Source organism: Apodemus sylvaticus, chromosome 1, assembly GCF_947179515.1.
Source record: "Apodemus sylvaticus chromosome 1, mApoSyl1.1, whole genome shotgun sequence".
Lineage (NCBI taxonomy): Eukaryota > Metazoa > Chordata > Mammalia > Rodentia > Muridae > Apodemus > Apodemus sylvaticus.
This window is the reverse complement of record NC_067472.1, coordinates 83301473-83316874: the sequence shown is the minus strand read 5'-3', so window position 1 is coordinate 83316874 and position 15402 is coordinate 83301473. Positions and strand designations below refer to the sequence as shown.

The following is a 15402-nucleotide window of genomic DNA, read 5'->3' as shown; positions in this document are numbered from 1 at the left end:
AAGTCCACAGAGTGTGTCCTGGTCATCTGGTGATGCTTGACTGTGACTTAAAACCATGCGGCAGAATGGCAGAGGCAGCTGTGGGAGCCTCCAGGTGTGCAGCCCCTGCCTGCGGCCACTCATCTGCCTCTTTGCTGCCAGCCCTGTACCTTCTGCCAAACTCTCTGTGTGTCTAATTGTGTCTGTTTATGCTGTTCCCCTTCCTCTTGGTCTGGCTGCAGATTCATCTGAATTACTTGTTTAGTTTGTTTTCAAAGAATCTGCTCTGGGACTGTGTCTCAGCTCCATGGCTGTTTTCTTCCCTTTGTCTGTTTATTTTGCATTTGTATTTGAACTCCAGTTGAGCATTTTGCTATTTGTTTTTCTCCTCGTACCTTACCCAGTCCTTTAGGAATAACAAACGCTATTGTGGGAATAGGCAATTTCTCTTAAGTTTTGATGTGTCACATCCTGAGTTCTGTTGCTCTTTCTGAGTCCAGGAAATGTGTTCCTCATTTCCATTCTTACAAAATTACACGTAGGCACACTCTTTAACCTTGAGAATTAGCTTCACACTTAGATATTTGCTTGTGGGGCTGGGAGGATGGCTCAGCAGTTGAGAGCACTTGCTGCTCTTACAGGGTTAAGTTTCCAGAATCCACATGAGATGACTTACAGTTACCTGTCACTGTTTCCTCGGAAGATCCAATATCTTCTTCTGGCTGTCTTGGGTACCTGTATGAACATGGTGCATGTACACACACACACACACACACACACACACACAGACACATACACACATACTCACATACATACACATACACAGACATACACAAAGAGACACACAGAGACAGACAGACACATACACATACAAACACAGAGAGAGAGGGAGAGGGATGGAGGGAGGGAAGGAGAGAGAGAGAGAAAGAGAGAAATAAATTAAGTCTTAAAGTATTTGTTCCTGTGTCAAATTGCAATAAAATGGTTTAGACAGGAGATGCAGCTTCTTTTCTTTCGTTAAAAAAGTTATATCTATTTACTTTATTATATTATGTGTATGAGGGTTTGGGCCACATGTATGGATGTGTATCACATGCATCCCTGATCTCTGTGAGGGACAGAAGAGGCTTTCTGGTCCCCTAGAACTGGAGTCACAGATGGTTGTGAGCAGCTAATATGGGTGCAGGGAGTTGCCTTGGCAGGGGCAGCCAGAACCACGGAGCTTCATTCCCAGCACTGTAGTTTGTCTTCTTTCCCTTTCTTTCAAGGGCACTTAGCTTGCCTTCAATGCTCCTAAATATTCTATAGGTATTTGAATAAAAGTCATATTTGTTGTCTGCAGGATGCACATTGGAGCACTGATGAACTGCACATCTTCGTGGCTTGTGGACCTTTTATACCGTTATTTTTTCATTTTGTTTGCTTAAGCTAAGTGCACACTTGTCCTGGCTCTCTCAATCAAAATGCCAGAATCTTTTTATTTTTATTTCTGGTGGTGTTTTTTTTCCCCTTCTATGAATGTAGCAACATCACTTTCTGTGTGACTCTTCTAGGTCTATTATACCAATATGGCGTCATCTTTGTCATAGTTGATGTTTCCCCCTTAGTGACATGACGTCGTCATCTTTGTCACAGTTGACATTTTTCCCCCTTGCAACATCATTGTTGACATCCGTACAGTCACTCGCCCCTTCTTTCCGTGGAAATCCACAGCCGCAGAACTCTCTGTGCTCAAGAGACACAAGAGAACAAAACAGATACAAACCTTCAGCCTCAGGGAGATTTCTCTCTAGGTAGAGAAAAAGAAATAACAATTTTATGTTGGGGGTGAGGAGCCATGACGTGCTCCCTACCGATAAATAAATGCTATCTGGGGAGTCCTGGGAGCAGGGTCGGGATGTAGATTTCAGGTCCTCTGGAAAGAATTTACTGGCAAGGTGACATTTAGCAGGGGGCTAAAGGGAGGAGGGATTGGGTCCTGCTGCTATCTAGGGAGAAAGCAGCTTACTCTAAGGCCCTGTGGCAAGTCTGTACCCTGGTGAACTGCAGGCATCTTGAAGCAGCTTGTGAAGCAAGGGCTAGGTCAGCAAGGGGGAGGACTGTTGGTGTGTGTTATGAGTGAGGAAGTTGAGGAGACCTATCCTGCTCCTTCTTCTTTCTCTGTGGATGCACCTGGTAAAATAAAAATAAGGTCTCACACATGAACCTGTTCCCATCACTCAATACAATATCATTCCTTTAAGCGTGTGTGTTTGGGTGTAGTATGTATTGTGCGTGCATATGCATGTTCTTTTGTGTGAATATTCACTCGGGGGTGGTGCTTGTGTGCTGTAGCATGCATGTGGTGTGGAAGTCAGAGGTCAATTCTTGGTATTGGTCATCGTTTTTCAGTTTGTCTGAGGCAGACTCTGCTCTGAGCTTCCAGGAAGGTAGGGTTACAGATGCAGGGTCCAGCTTTATGTTGGTCCTAGGACTCCTAATTCAATCTTCTTGATTGACAGACAAATCTTTGTCCTTCGAGCTATCTGACCTGCTGTCAAACATCATTTCTTCCTTCCTTCCTTCCTTCCTTCCTTCCTTCCTTCCTTCCTTCCTTCCTTCCTTCCTTCCTTCCTTCCTTCCTTCCTTCCTCCCTCTCTCCTTCCCCCCTCCCCTCCTCGCTTCCTTCCTTCCTTTCTTTCTTGTTTTTGTTTGTTTGTTTATTTATTTATTTTAAGACAGGCTTTCTTTGTGTGACCTTAGCAGTCCTGGAACTAGCTCTGGCTAGTCTGGCTATGAACTCCCAGAGATCTGTCAGTCTCTGCCTCCCAAGTGCTGAGATTAAAGGTATACCCCACCACCGGCCAGCTCTAGACATCATTTCTTATAGCTTCATGTGACCCATTTTGTAGATCTGCCTCCATCAGACAGTCATTTAGTCTATGGCAGGAAACACATATCTATAAAAAACAACTCACAGCAACAAACTGGCAGCTCAACTCTCATGTGTATACACTTTTAATTATGTCCTAATAAATCCACAAGACTGAAATTGATGTCTCTGAGAGTGCGTGCATCAATAAAATGTTTGCTAACACATCCTGTATTTTTTTTTAAAAAAGATCTCCATCTGATGAATGTGTGTCAGTATTATTTCATCCTTACATGTCAACTCTTAGTAATGTATGTCAAACACTCAACCCAAGGAAGGTATTCTGTAGTTTCCATTCTGCTAAGCCATTTGCAGATTGCTGTTTGTTTATATTTATGAGGGTTTGCATTTTTCCATTTATTCCTGAGAACTTTTTAGAGGGGATGCCAATCAGTGTAGAGCTCTTGCCTAGCGAGCATACAGGTCTGCGTCTGGTCTCCAGCACTGTAGAGAAAAAGAACTCTCAATACTGAGGATGTGACTGTCCCCAACATGTATGTTATCAAATTCTACCCATTCATGTAAAACACCACTTTCCTTCATATGTAATTTTCTTAGTGTGCAGAGAGTGTCTGTGTAACTCTAACCTAATGTGATAAATATCAAGGTGGCAGGCAGAGATATTGCCCCACCCTGTTCTCTAATTCCCTAATTGTCTGAATTACCCACTCTGTGTTCACTGTCTCCAGTGGATTTTGAAATTCAGTGATTGGAGTTTTCTTCTGAAACAATATTTCCTAATTTCAGATTGTTCCCTTTTCTGGCTCTTTTTACGCTCACTGAAAATATGAACTGGGCATTTTGCAGGACTTCCCTCCTGCAGCTGCTCTCCTGAGTTGTCTGATCTCTGGCATCCATGTTTCTTTCCTGGGATGACTGGGTTGACATGTGTCCTGCCACCTTTATCTCTCCTTGTAGAAGGATGGGCACAGAGGTGATGTGCTTCCCTTTCTTAGTTTCTCAGATCCAGATAAGACATCCAGGAGCCTTTAACACTGTTGCTCTGTAGTACTGCTTGAGGTCTGAGATACTGATTTCCCCCAGAAGTTCTTTTACTGTTCAGAATAGTTTTAGCTATCCTCGTTTTTTTGTTATTCCAGATGAATTTGCAAATTGCTCTTTCTAGCTCTATGAAGAATTGAATTGGGATTTTGATGGGGATTGCATTGAATTTGTATATTGCTTTTGGCAAGATGGCCATTTTTACTATATTAATTCTGCTAATCCATGAGCATGGGAGATCTTTCCATTTTCTGAGGTCTTTTTCCGATTTCTTTTTTCAGAAACTTGAAGTTCTTGTCATACAGATCTTTCACTTGTTTGGTTAGAGTCTCCCCCAGATATTTTACATTGTTTGTGACTATTTTGAAGGGAGTCATTTCCCCAATTTCTTTCTTGGCCTGTTTATTCTTTGAGTATAGAAAGGCTACTGATATGCTTGAGTTAATTTTATGCCTGGCCACTTTGCTGAAGCTGTTTGTCAGCTGTAGGAGTTCTCTAGTGGAGTGTTTTTGGTTCACTTAGGTATACTATCATCTCTTAATCTGCAAATAGTGATATCTTGACTTCCTCCTTTCCTATTTGTATCCCTTTGACCTCCTTTTGTTGTCTAATTGCTCTAGCTAGAACTTCAAGTACTATATGGAATAGATATGGAGAGAGAGGGCAGCCTTGTCTGGTCCCTGGTTTTAGTGGGAATGCTTCAAGTTTCTCTCCATTTGGTTTGATGCTGGCTACCAGTTTGCTGTGTATTGATTTTACTATGTTTAGATATGGGCCTTGGATTCCCGATCCTTCCAAGACTTTTAGCATGAAAGGTTGCTGAATTTTGTCAATTTTTTCAGCATCTAATGAAATGACCATGTGGTTTTTTCCTTTAAGTGTTAAAAACTGCATGGTATTAGTACAGTGACAGGCAGGTAGATCAGTGGAATAGATCGGAAGACCCAGAAATGAACCCACACATGGTCACTTGATCTTTGACAAAGGAGCCAATTTCATCTAGTGGAAAAAGATAGCCTCTTTGACAAATGGTGCTGGCTCAACTGGCACTAGCATGCAGAAGAATGCAAATCCATCTATTCTTATCCCCTTGTACTAAGCTCAAGTCCAAGTGGATCAAAGACCTCCACATAAAACCAGACACACTGTAACTAATAGGAAAAAACTGGGGAAGAGCCTTGAACACATAAGCACATAAGGGGAAAATTTCTTGAACAGAACCCCAATAGCCTATGCCTTAAGATCAAGAATTGACAAATGGGACCTCATGAAATTGCAATGTTTCTGTAAAGCAAAGGATACTGTCAGTAGGACAAAATGGCAACCAACAAATTGTGAAAAGATCTTTACCAACCCTACATCTGACAGAGGGCTAATATCCAATAAATACAAAGAACTGAAAAAGTTAGACTCCAGAGAACCAAATAAACCTATTAAAAATGGGGTACCGAACTAAACAAAGAATTTTTACCTGAGGAATATTGAATGGCTGAGAAGCACCTACAGAAATGTTCAACATCCTTAGTCATCAGGGAAATGCAAATCAAAACAACCCTGAGATTTCACCTCACACTGGTCAGAATGGCTAAGATAAAGAACTCAGGAGACAGCAGGTGCTGGAGAGGTTTGGAGAAAGAGGAACACTCCTCCACTGCTGGTGGGGTTGCAAGCTGGTAAAATGACTCTGGAAATCAGTCTGGCAGTTACTTAGAAAGCTGGGCATAATACTACCAGAGGACCCTGTTATGCCACATTTAGGCATATACCCAGAGGATTATCCTGCATGTAAAAAGCACACATGCTCCATTATGTTCATAGCAGCCCTATTTATAATAGCCAGAAACTGGAAAGAACTCAGATGCAGAAAATGTGGTATATATGCACAATGGAGTACTATTCAGCCATTAAAAACAATGAATTCATAAAATTCTTAGACAAATGGATGGAACTGGAGAATATCATCCTGAGTGAGGTAACCCAATCACAAAATAACACTCATGGTATGCACTCACTGATAAGTGGATATTAGCCTAGAAGTTTGGAATACCCAATACACAATTCCCATATCAAATGATGCCCAAGAGGGAGGAAGAACAAAGTATGTATACTCTGGTCCTTCTTAGAAGGAGGAACAAAATACCCACAGAAGGAGATACAGAGACAAAGTGTGGAGCAGAGTCTGAAGGAAAGACCATTCAGATATTACACCACCTAGGAATCCATTACATATACAATTACAAAACCCACACACTATTGTGGATGCCCACAAATGCTTGCTGACAGGCGGTGGATATAGTTGTCACCTGGGAGGCTCTGCTAGTGCATGACAAATACAGAGGGGGAAACTCTCAGCCAGCCATTGAACTGTGCACAGGGCCCCTAGTAGATGAGACAAAGGACCAAAGGAGCTGAAGGGGTTTGCAGTGCCATAGGAGAAACAATATGAGTCACCAAGTACTCCCAGAGATCCCAGGGACAAAAACCATCAACCAAAGAGTACACTTGGAGTTACCCATGGCCCCAGACACATCGGCAGTAGAGGATGTGTCTTGGTCCTGGAAAGGCTTGATACCCTAGTGTAGAGGAAGTAGAGGAATACTGGGACAGGGAAGCGGGGGTGGGTTGATTGGAGAAGGGGTGACTGGGGAAGGGGAGATGGCTTATGAGATTTTCGGGGGAGAGGGGATCCAGGAAAGGGGACAACATTTGAAGTGTAAATAAAGAATTTACCTAAAAAAAAAGAAAAAGACAGCCAGGAGCCTTTTGTAATCTCATGTATACCAGGTATCCTATTCTCTGGAGGCTGCACAGGCTAGAGTCTCCCCTGAGGGAGAAGTGTTCTCCTTTACACACTGTAAAGTTCTGTGCACATTGCTAAGCTGGACAGAGTCCCTGTCTTTTCTTCTGGGGTACAGTGTTTTTTCCTGGGTTCAGCAGAAGTGCATGTAGTCTGGGTCCGTCCTTCCCAGGCTGCTTGTGTCAGGCCTGATCCAGGAGCTGGCCCCTCCCCCAGCCTCCTGGACGTGAAGGCATGGGACCCCCACTTACACCCTGCTCATCTGAAGTGTGAGCCCCAGCATGACTCTGGATGCTAATAGTCAGAGTGTGGATTGAACTGACATCTCTACTTCTCTTCTTAGTACTGTGCAAGAGAGGTCCTGGGGGTAGGGGCCTAAGATGCTGTGACAGTCACCCTTTTCTGGTTCTATCTGGAAGGGGGAAGCCTTGTGCTAGACTGTGGGTGCACCTGAACGTCTTTGGACTAGACCCACCTCACAGAACAACTCAAAGACTGAAAATATATTTTGGCTCACTGTTTCAGAAATTTCAGTCTGTAGTTGGTTGGTCTCTTGTGCTTAAACTGAGCACAATGGAAGCCTGAGGAGGAGCTAGCTGTGTGTGTGTGTGTGTGTGTGTGTGTGTGTGCACATGTGGAAGCCAGAGGTGGATATTGGATGTCTTCTTTAATTGCTCGCTAGCTTGTGTTTTGAGACAGTGTTTCTCTTTGAACCTTTAGCTCACCAGTTAGCTAAGAATCCCTGAGGTCCTCCTGTTTCTAATCCAGGGCTGGGATTAGAGGGCCCCAGCTCAGTTTCTCATACTTACATTAAGAAGCACATCACCCACTAGTCCCATCCTTCATTTTAACAGTCATTTTTCCTCAAAGAAAGTAACTGAATTTATCTTGAAGGAATAGATGGAGTCCCCTCTCTCCCCCCTCTTGTTTCATTTCCTGTGTCAGCAGGTGAATCTAGATCTTCACATATGCTAACTTTTACCTTCAAGCCAGACAATGGACTTTAAATGTGAACTTGTTATTTTTTTTTAAAACTTCAATTATTTTCATGAAAAACATTAAGTCAAAATAACATGCAGATTTGGCAGCATCCACATGACACTTAGGAGTGGTGAAGCTTGCCACACAGCATCACGGATTCCCTCAGGATCACGTCACCTGTAGAAGCTCCTGGTGCTCGTGTGTACTGCAAGTCTCCCTGAGCCCCCGAAGATGTGCATACACGTTCTTAATTTCCCATCTTTTAGAGATTCAGGGTAGTGAACTGAGCAGAGCATCCAGCGTGAGCTCAGAGGCCTGTATTGCTGCCTCTGATTGGGCTATCCCTTCATATGGATACTGCTTAAGAGGATGTGTGAATTGAGAAAAAAATTGAGATTAAGATTCCATATTGTATACATCATTCATGCTAATTTTTAGGGAGATCTGTCAGGAGGAGGAGTTTGGGAATCCTCGCCCTCCCCTCACTTTTGAATGTCCCCTTTCCCTCCTCATTATTTTATTTTATTATGTGGTCAATATCCTACTGGCCAAAAAATAAACGAAAGCTCCCTTGAATATTATCAGACCATTAGTACTGTTAATGACAACAGTGCTCGTGGTGTTTATTGAGGATTTGCCAACTGCCTGATGCTGCATTTGTTTCCCATGCACACTGCCTTTCAGTTCTATGCAGAAGGGACTTCTTTTCCAACATGTAGATAAAAATACAGAGGCTCAGATGGACTTTGCTTCCAAGGTTATCCAGAGGAGTAGGGAGGTGAGGTGGGACCTAAGCACCGTGCAATGCCAGGGCTTGAAAGCATACCCACTGGGACACTGGTCCTTCAGAAGCCAAAAAAACAGAGCCCCAACAGCCTCTGGGGGAGAAAATGGCACTGTGAGGTCTGTGGTCCTGTGTGGAAGGGAGCAGACATGGGGGAGGGGCAGGGAGAGAAAAGAGAGCTTGTAGAGCTGTGTGTGTGACAGGTTGGTGCACATCTGACCCAGCCCACATGCTGAGGTCCTCACCGTCCACCTCGTTTGAGGCAGAGTGCTCAGTGTTGTTGAGTGGTTTCAGCCCCTCGTCTCCACCTAGCAGTGCTGAGCGTGCAGGTCCATTACTATGCCCAGCTTTTCGTGCATTGCGGGGATTTTACGACAAGCACTTAACCCTACTGAGTCATCTCCCTAACCCTCAACACAGGTTTTGAGGTAGACTTCCTGTTCAGCTTGATACTGTTACAGGGTCACAGACTTATCCCAACCGCTCGTCTCTCCCTAGGTTCAAGTTACTAAGCCAGGAAGAAGGCGAGTACTTCAATGTGCCGGTGCCACCAGAAGGAAGCGAGGGCAATGAAGAGCTGCGGCAGAAGTTTGAGGTGAGGTTTTTTGTTCCTCCATGGTTTCTATGGGGACTAGATGCACCATATCACTGCGATCTTTTTCTCCTGTTTATGGTGCCAGACCTTTCAGGACTCTGAGCCTTTGCAATGCTGTTCCAGTTCCTAGAAAACTCCTACTTGAGAACCTCTGCCTTGTCATGTCTTCTCTGTACTGGTTCCAACTTAGTTGTTTCTTCCCAAGTGTTCTTTCCATGCCAAGGTCTCTGTGATGCTGATCTGGACTGGGATGGTAATAATGGGAGTGGAGAAGTAGACAGAGTAGAGATATAGTTTGCATGGGTTCTGAATTTGGATCTATTATGGGTCTGTACCGTTTTCAAGTAGACTGACTACGAGTGACTCTACAAAAGTTCCTGTGGGCAGATCCTCACAAAAAAATCATTTTGTCCATCCCATGGGGTTGGGTGAGACCTTGGACTCTACTGATGTTGGTTCATACTTCAGATAAGTTCCTTTTCTCTCTTTCGGACCAGGGCCCCTGTCATAGTTAGGATTTCATTGCTGTGAAGGGACAACATGACCTAAATAACTCTTACAAAGGACATTTAACTGGAGCTGGCTTACAGGTTTAGAGATTCATTCCATTATCCTCATGGTGGGAAGCATGCCAATGTGCAGGCAGACACAGTGCTGGAGAAGAGAGTTCACATCTTGATCCTTAGGCAGCAGTAGGGGACTGTCTCCCACAGGAAGGCAGGAGGAGGCTATCTTCTGCATTGGGTGGAGCTTGACCATATATATGACCTCAAAGCCCGCCTCCACAGTGATACTTCCTCCAACAAGGCCATACCTCCTAACAGTGCCACTCCTCATGGGCCAATCATTCAAACACATGAGTCTGTCTGTAGGAGCCAAACCTTTTCAAACCTCCACAGCTTCCTCTTATCCTCTATTGTAAGGTAGCAGGTATGCAGATACCTGTCAGTCTTACAAAGGGAGATGTTTGGGGAGAGGTGGGTGTAACTATGCATGGCATATGTGCATCACGTGACTTGAAAGTATTTGCACATGGGAAACACAGTGCACAGCAGCTATGTGAGCCTGTAAGAAGGCCAGTGAGGACAGAGTGTGGAGATCGGGGTGAGTTCAGGTGAGTTTGGGGAAGACAGTGAGGTCAGAGTATCTGGCTGCCGTGGCTTTGAGAAAGGCTTTGGCATTGACCCCAAGAAGCATGTTAGCTTCCCACTCAACTAGGCTCACAGTACTTGAGTACCCCTGGGTTCGCCACACAGTCTGGAGAATGGTAATGCTAATGATGCCGTGGGGTCTCTGCGGACATGAGTAGCACAAACACATTGGTCTTGGGGTGGCCAGTCATCGTCCCTCCACGCCGTAGTTTGAATCTGAAGTGTTTGTACAGGCTTAGGGTTTGAATGCTTAGTCCCAGATGGTGGCTCTGTTTTGGAAAGTTCTCGAAACTTTAGCTGCTGGAGGAAATAGGCACTGGTAGTGGGTCCTTGTAGGTGCCCTGTCCCTAGCTAGGCTCTTCCTGTCTTCTCTCTGGTTCCTGTTCACTGTGATGTGACCAGCTGTCCCTGCCACACACTCCCATCACCGTGATGTTCTGCCCAAGTGCACAGGGCCAGGAGACAGTGGGCAGATCCCTCTGAAACTGGGAGCCAAGTACATTGTTTCTCCTTTGAGTCATGTCTATCAGGTGTTTGTCTCAGGGACACAGTGACTGACATATACAATGACCTTGGTCATTGAACTGCATTTTCTTGGTGTCTGTTGATCCGGGATAAATTGATAAAAGAAACTTCCCACCACATAGAGTTGTGAATTAGGTGTTTTCAGGAAAGAACTGGAAGGCAAGACTTCCAGAGAAATCTTTCTGGGCTGGCAGTGTCTGTTGGCTGGAGCTGTTATGATTATGGGTGGAAAAACAATACAAAACAAAAATACAAGGCTGGCAGCATTCTCTTGTAGAAAATGAAGCCTCAGCTTTACAAAATAATTTTTTCTGTCCTGGGGCAGTAGGGGTGACATTTCCAAACACCAAAGAAACCATTCTCTATGTGCATGCGAATAGAGCATTTGTCTGAGACAGTAATTGGCTTGAAGTACAGGGCTGTTTTATCTGCATGCGACAAAAAATGTCCCTTTATCCTTAGCAGGAGCCTGCAAATACTTGTTTACGGCTGAGTTATAATCGTGCTATACCATAGTTGTTGATTAAAAAAAAAAAGCGTCCAACAGACTGAAATCACTGTCAGACACAAGCGGGGATTTTACTTGACCTTGAATGCGAGAAATGTAATTCCCGTACAATAAGCAATTAGGACCCAGCATGAATCAGGAATTACCTTCATGCTTCTTATCAGGAACAACTCTGAGTACTGAGTGACAGGCTCTGGGGGCTTCCAGAATTGGGGTGACAGTATACTGTGGTTGGGGAGCCCTGGGAGCAATGAGAAGACAGTTAAGAATATCCTCTGGAGGGTGTCCTCTGCCCCCCCATTCTTCCCTATGGGCTGGGGAAGAGACTCTAATTTGAGTGGTTCAGAATGAATCACCCAGCAGGCTCAGGATTCTTTTATTTAACAAAACTCTAAGTACCTACCTACCCCTGAAGGCTACCCTGGGACCACTCCCAAGAAGAAACTGAGGCCCAAAAGTGAAGTACCTTTGCAGGGTACCAGAACTGGTTATGGCCCTGGGTTTGAGTTTTTCTAGAAATAAGTTATAAGGACCCAAAGCCTGGTCTGAAGGTGCATTTCTATTTCCAGTACTTGGGAGGCCGAGGCAGGAGGATAGAGTTAGTAACAAGCCTGGGCTACACTGTGAGGCCCTATCTCAAAATCACAAGTCAAGTGATAGTAGTTGATTTAGGAACTGTCCCCCACAAGCCTTGTCAGGAGCAGGCGGTGAGGAAAGGAAGGGGGTGGGTAAGGATGGTGTCCCTTTATGTCAGTGAGAGATTGGTGCCAGAGCCCTGTCCCCAGCAGATATCTAAATCTAGAGACATACAGAATGCCACTGTGTGTGTGTGTGTGTGTGTGTGTGTGTGTGTGTGTGCTCTCCCAGGTGCTTTAAACCAATCCAGATGACTTAGAATACACATTACATTGCAATGGTCTCTAAATGGCCAGTACTGTATTGTTTTGGAATCAAAGGTAAGGGGTCTCTGTACATGTTGAGTATGGGGAGAACTTCCTCAACAGTTTTATTCCCGTGGCTGTGTGAATCTGCTGCTACTGGGAGTGACTATCAGATCAAGTTGATGCTGCTAAACGCAGCTGGACTTGCTTGTCCTTCCCCTAGCCTCCTAGTAAAAGAAAACTAGGGGAGTTTCCTTGCTGAGTGTCCCTGGCCTCACCCACAGCCCTCTTCACTCACTAGCGGAGGCACCCACCCCTAATAAGATGGGTGAGGAGGGGGTGGGCAGCAGCCCAGAGCTTTCAACTCTGTAACATCTGTAACACAGGGATTCTGACACTCTGGAAAGATTACATGAGGATTGAATGACGTCATGCCTCTAGAAGCACCTGCTGCACCATAAGCATTCAGGCGAATACTGGTGATGGTGTTGCCAGATCCTCCCTGGGAATCAACCAAGCTCAGCACATTCTCCTGGGGCAGGTGGGAGCCTCTCCAGGCACCCCGATGCTTTCTGGGGTAGCTGGGAGTGTACTTAGAGGGGTGGGGTACAAAGGGGCCTGAGGTCAGGACAGGTGTTGATCATCTGAGATAGAATTTGGAGCCTTTGTGGTTCCCTAGGACATAATGCAAAGTGATACGCTCCACTTGGAAGGGGTGCTTTCCGCTTCAATTCTGTGCAGGCTTCTCTGGCTCCAAATTGCAAACATGAAAGACCGCCGCTGGTGGACGGTTGTTTCTGCTGTGACTTTCATTTTATCTTGCCCTCTCTTTGATGCAGGACCTGTGCAGCACCTGCAACTCTGAGATCTGTAGAGAGATCTATGATAGGTTCATGTCCTCCGAAGGCTCACAGGGTCGGGGGAACAGCCCTCCATGATTTCAGGAAGCGTGTAGATAATAAGGAGAAGCCCAGGCTACTGAGTGTTGCCAGGCTTTCTTCTAAAGAGAAAGCCTCTTGTTTAGAAGAGGCCAGGAGTCTGGTTTTGTAGTTTTGTTTTTAGTAGTAAGGAGAGAGCACAGGGCCTCGTTCGTGTCAGGAAAGCACTCAACTATTGAACTACATCTCCACCCCCAAGTCTAGATTTAGTCTGAAGACTGCTCCACATCTTCAACAGTTGGCATCTGATTTAAATATTAAAGTAACAGCAAATGTTGAGCAGAATAGACTTCTTATTTAGATTCTAGATATTGAACTAATAGGCTGTTTCTGTAACCATGTGCCGAATGTAGGCAATTTAAAATAAAGCCCTCCCCTCCCCCCACATTTTGGAGGCTTAAAGGCTGCATGGGCCTATCAGTGTGGATTCTGGTGGGAACCACCTTGTCTGGATCCCACTATCTGAGAAAAGAAGAACTGGATGCATGCAGAAGGGGCTCAGCACACAGGTGCCTTTGCTTTATAAAGGCTGCTCTTGGGAGAAATAACTCCATGAATCCAGCATTTCTTCCCAAGGGTGGCATCCCAGTCACACACACTTCTCTCAAGGTTCCACCTCTTAAAGGTTACATCACCTCTCATGTCATATCCTGGGACCAAGCTTCCAGCACATGAACTTTATCTAAACCACAGCACACAAACATAGAAACCCCCCCCCCCATACACACACACACACACAAAGATTTTTAAAATTTGGCTATTTGAGGGCTTGGAGAGATGGCTCAGTGGTTAAGAGTACTGGTTGCTCTTCTAGAGGACACGGTTAAAATTCTATCACACCCTTATGTGTCTCACAGCTGTGTGTAACTCTTGTTCCAGGGATTCTGATGTCCTCTTCTGGCCTCCACAGGCCCGCATGCACATAGTGCACTGACGCACATACAGACAAAACAAGTATGCACATAAAATAAAAATCAAATGAAAGAAGAAAAAGCCCAACTTCAGCCAATTGCTGCAAATCCAAGTGGAAAAAGCATGAGCTCTCTCTCCCCTTTCGTTTCAAAGGGGATTGTGTTCTAGGACCTCCCAGTGGACACACATGTGCACAATGGCTGAGCAGAAGCAGAGCGAGAAACAAGAAGCCCAATGCATCATGAGTCAGCTACCAAGTAATGGGAGACACAGCGATCAAGCAATGAGGTAGTGAGGGAAGCTTGTATCAGTCAGGAAAAACCCAGGAAGCTGGAGGGGTGATTCAGGATGGGGTGAGGATGTGGTCCAAGAACGAGGCAGCCCTTGTCCGGCTCCTTTCTCATGTGAAGTCTCCACCCAGATGAGATGATCTCATGTCTGACTCATCTCCTCCTCCCCAGGACCCCAACCCCTTGTCTCTCAGATATTTTTGCCCTTAACCCATACGCGCTGCTTGTTGGGTATCTTAGGCTTAAATATTATATCTTACTATTAAAAAAAAAAACTAGTCTGAAGACTGGGCCAATTGCTTCATTAGGAGCCTCAAATGGCACCAACACCCATCAACAAGAGAAAGATCAATGCCATCAATGCATTTTCAGCAACCTGGCGAGGGTTTCCTGGTTTGTACAACCTTGTAGAAGGGTTTCAAGAACGTTCTGATGAGAGGAGGAAGGAGGACGTGAAAGGGTTTATACACTTTGATTCTATTTGGATGAAATTCAAGAACAGAGAACTCCAACCTATGAGAATAGAAACCAGAGCAAAGGTTGACTTCATTGTTAGTTAGGGAAGATCAGCTGCAAACCTCCTTAGGGATTTGGCCTTCTTCTCTATCTTGTTTGGGGCATGGGTAAATGTTTATTGTCAAAATCCACCAGAAGGGTACACTTAAGATCTGTGCATTTAAATGCTTACATATCAATTATCTGTTTTTATCTGTGTATGTGTATGCATGTATATGCTGGTCCACATGTGTATCTATGTACACATGGAAGCCAGAAGAAAACCTCGGTGTCCTTCCTCAGACACCATCCATCCACCTTTATTTTGAGACAGGGTCTCTCAATTGCCTGAACTCATAGAGTGGGCCACGCTGCTGCCCAGTGAACTCCAGGGAGCCATCCTCCCTCTCTACCTCCCCAGCCCTGGTATTACCAGCATGTATCACCATGCCCGACTTTTTATTAATGTAGATTCTGAGGCAGGAACTCAGGTCTGTGTGTTCGCAAGGCAAACATTTTACCAACTGAGCTATCTCCCCAGGTCCCAACTTCAATATTTTAAGACGCTAATTAAGAAGATGGAAAGCATTGGGAGCTTTGCAGTCCTGCTCTCTGAATGTCGGTAGCAGGATACATAGCGTACGAGGAGGAAA

General features: G+C 44.9%; 1 protein-coding gene across 1 annotated transcript in view; it reads left to right on the top strand.

The window, feature by feature from the left end:
• The window catches only part of Prkcb (protein kinase C beta), a 350016-nt gene that overhangs the window by 246332 nt on the left and 88282 nt on the right, over positions 1-15402 (top strand). The window contains exon 8 of the mRNA XM_052199809.1: positions 8953-9049. Within this exon, the coding sequence (XP_052055769.1) occupies positions 8953-9049 (97 nt within the window). The remainder of the gene's footprint in view (positions 1-8952; positions 9050-15402) is intronic.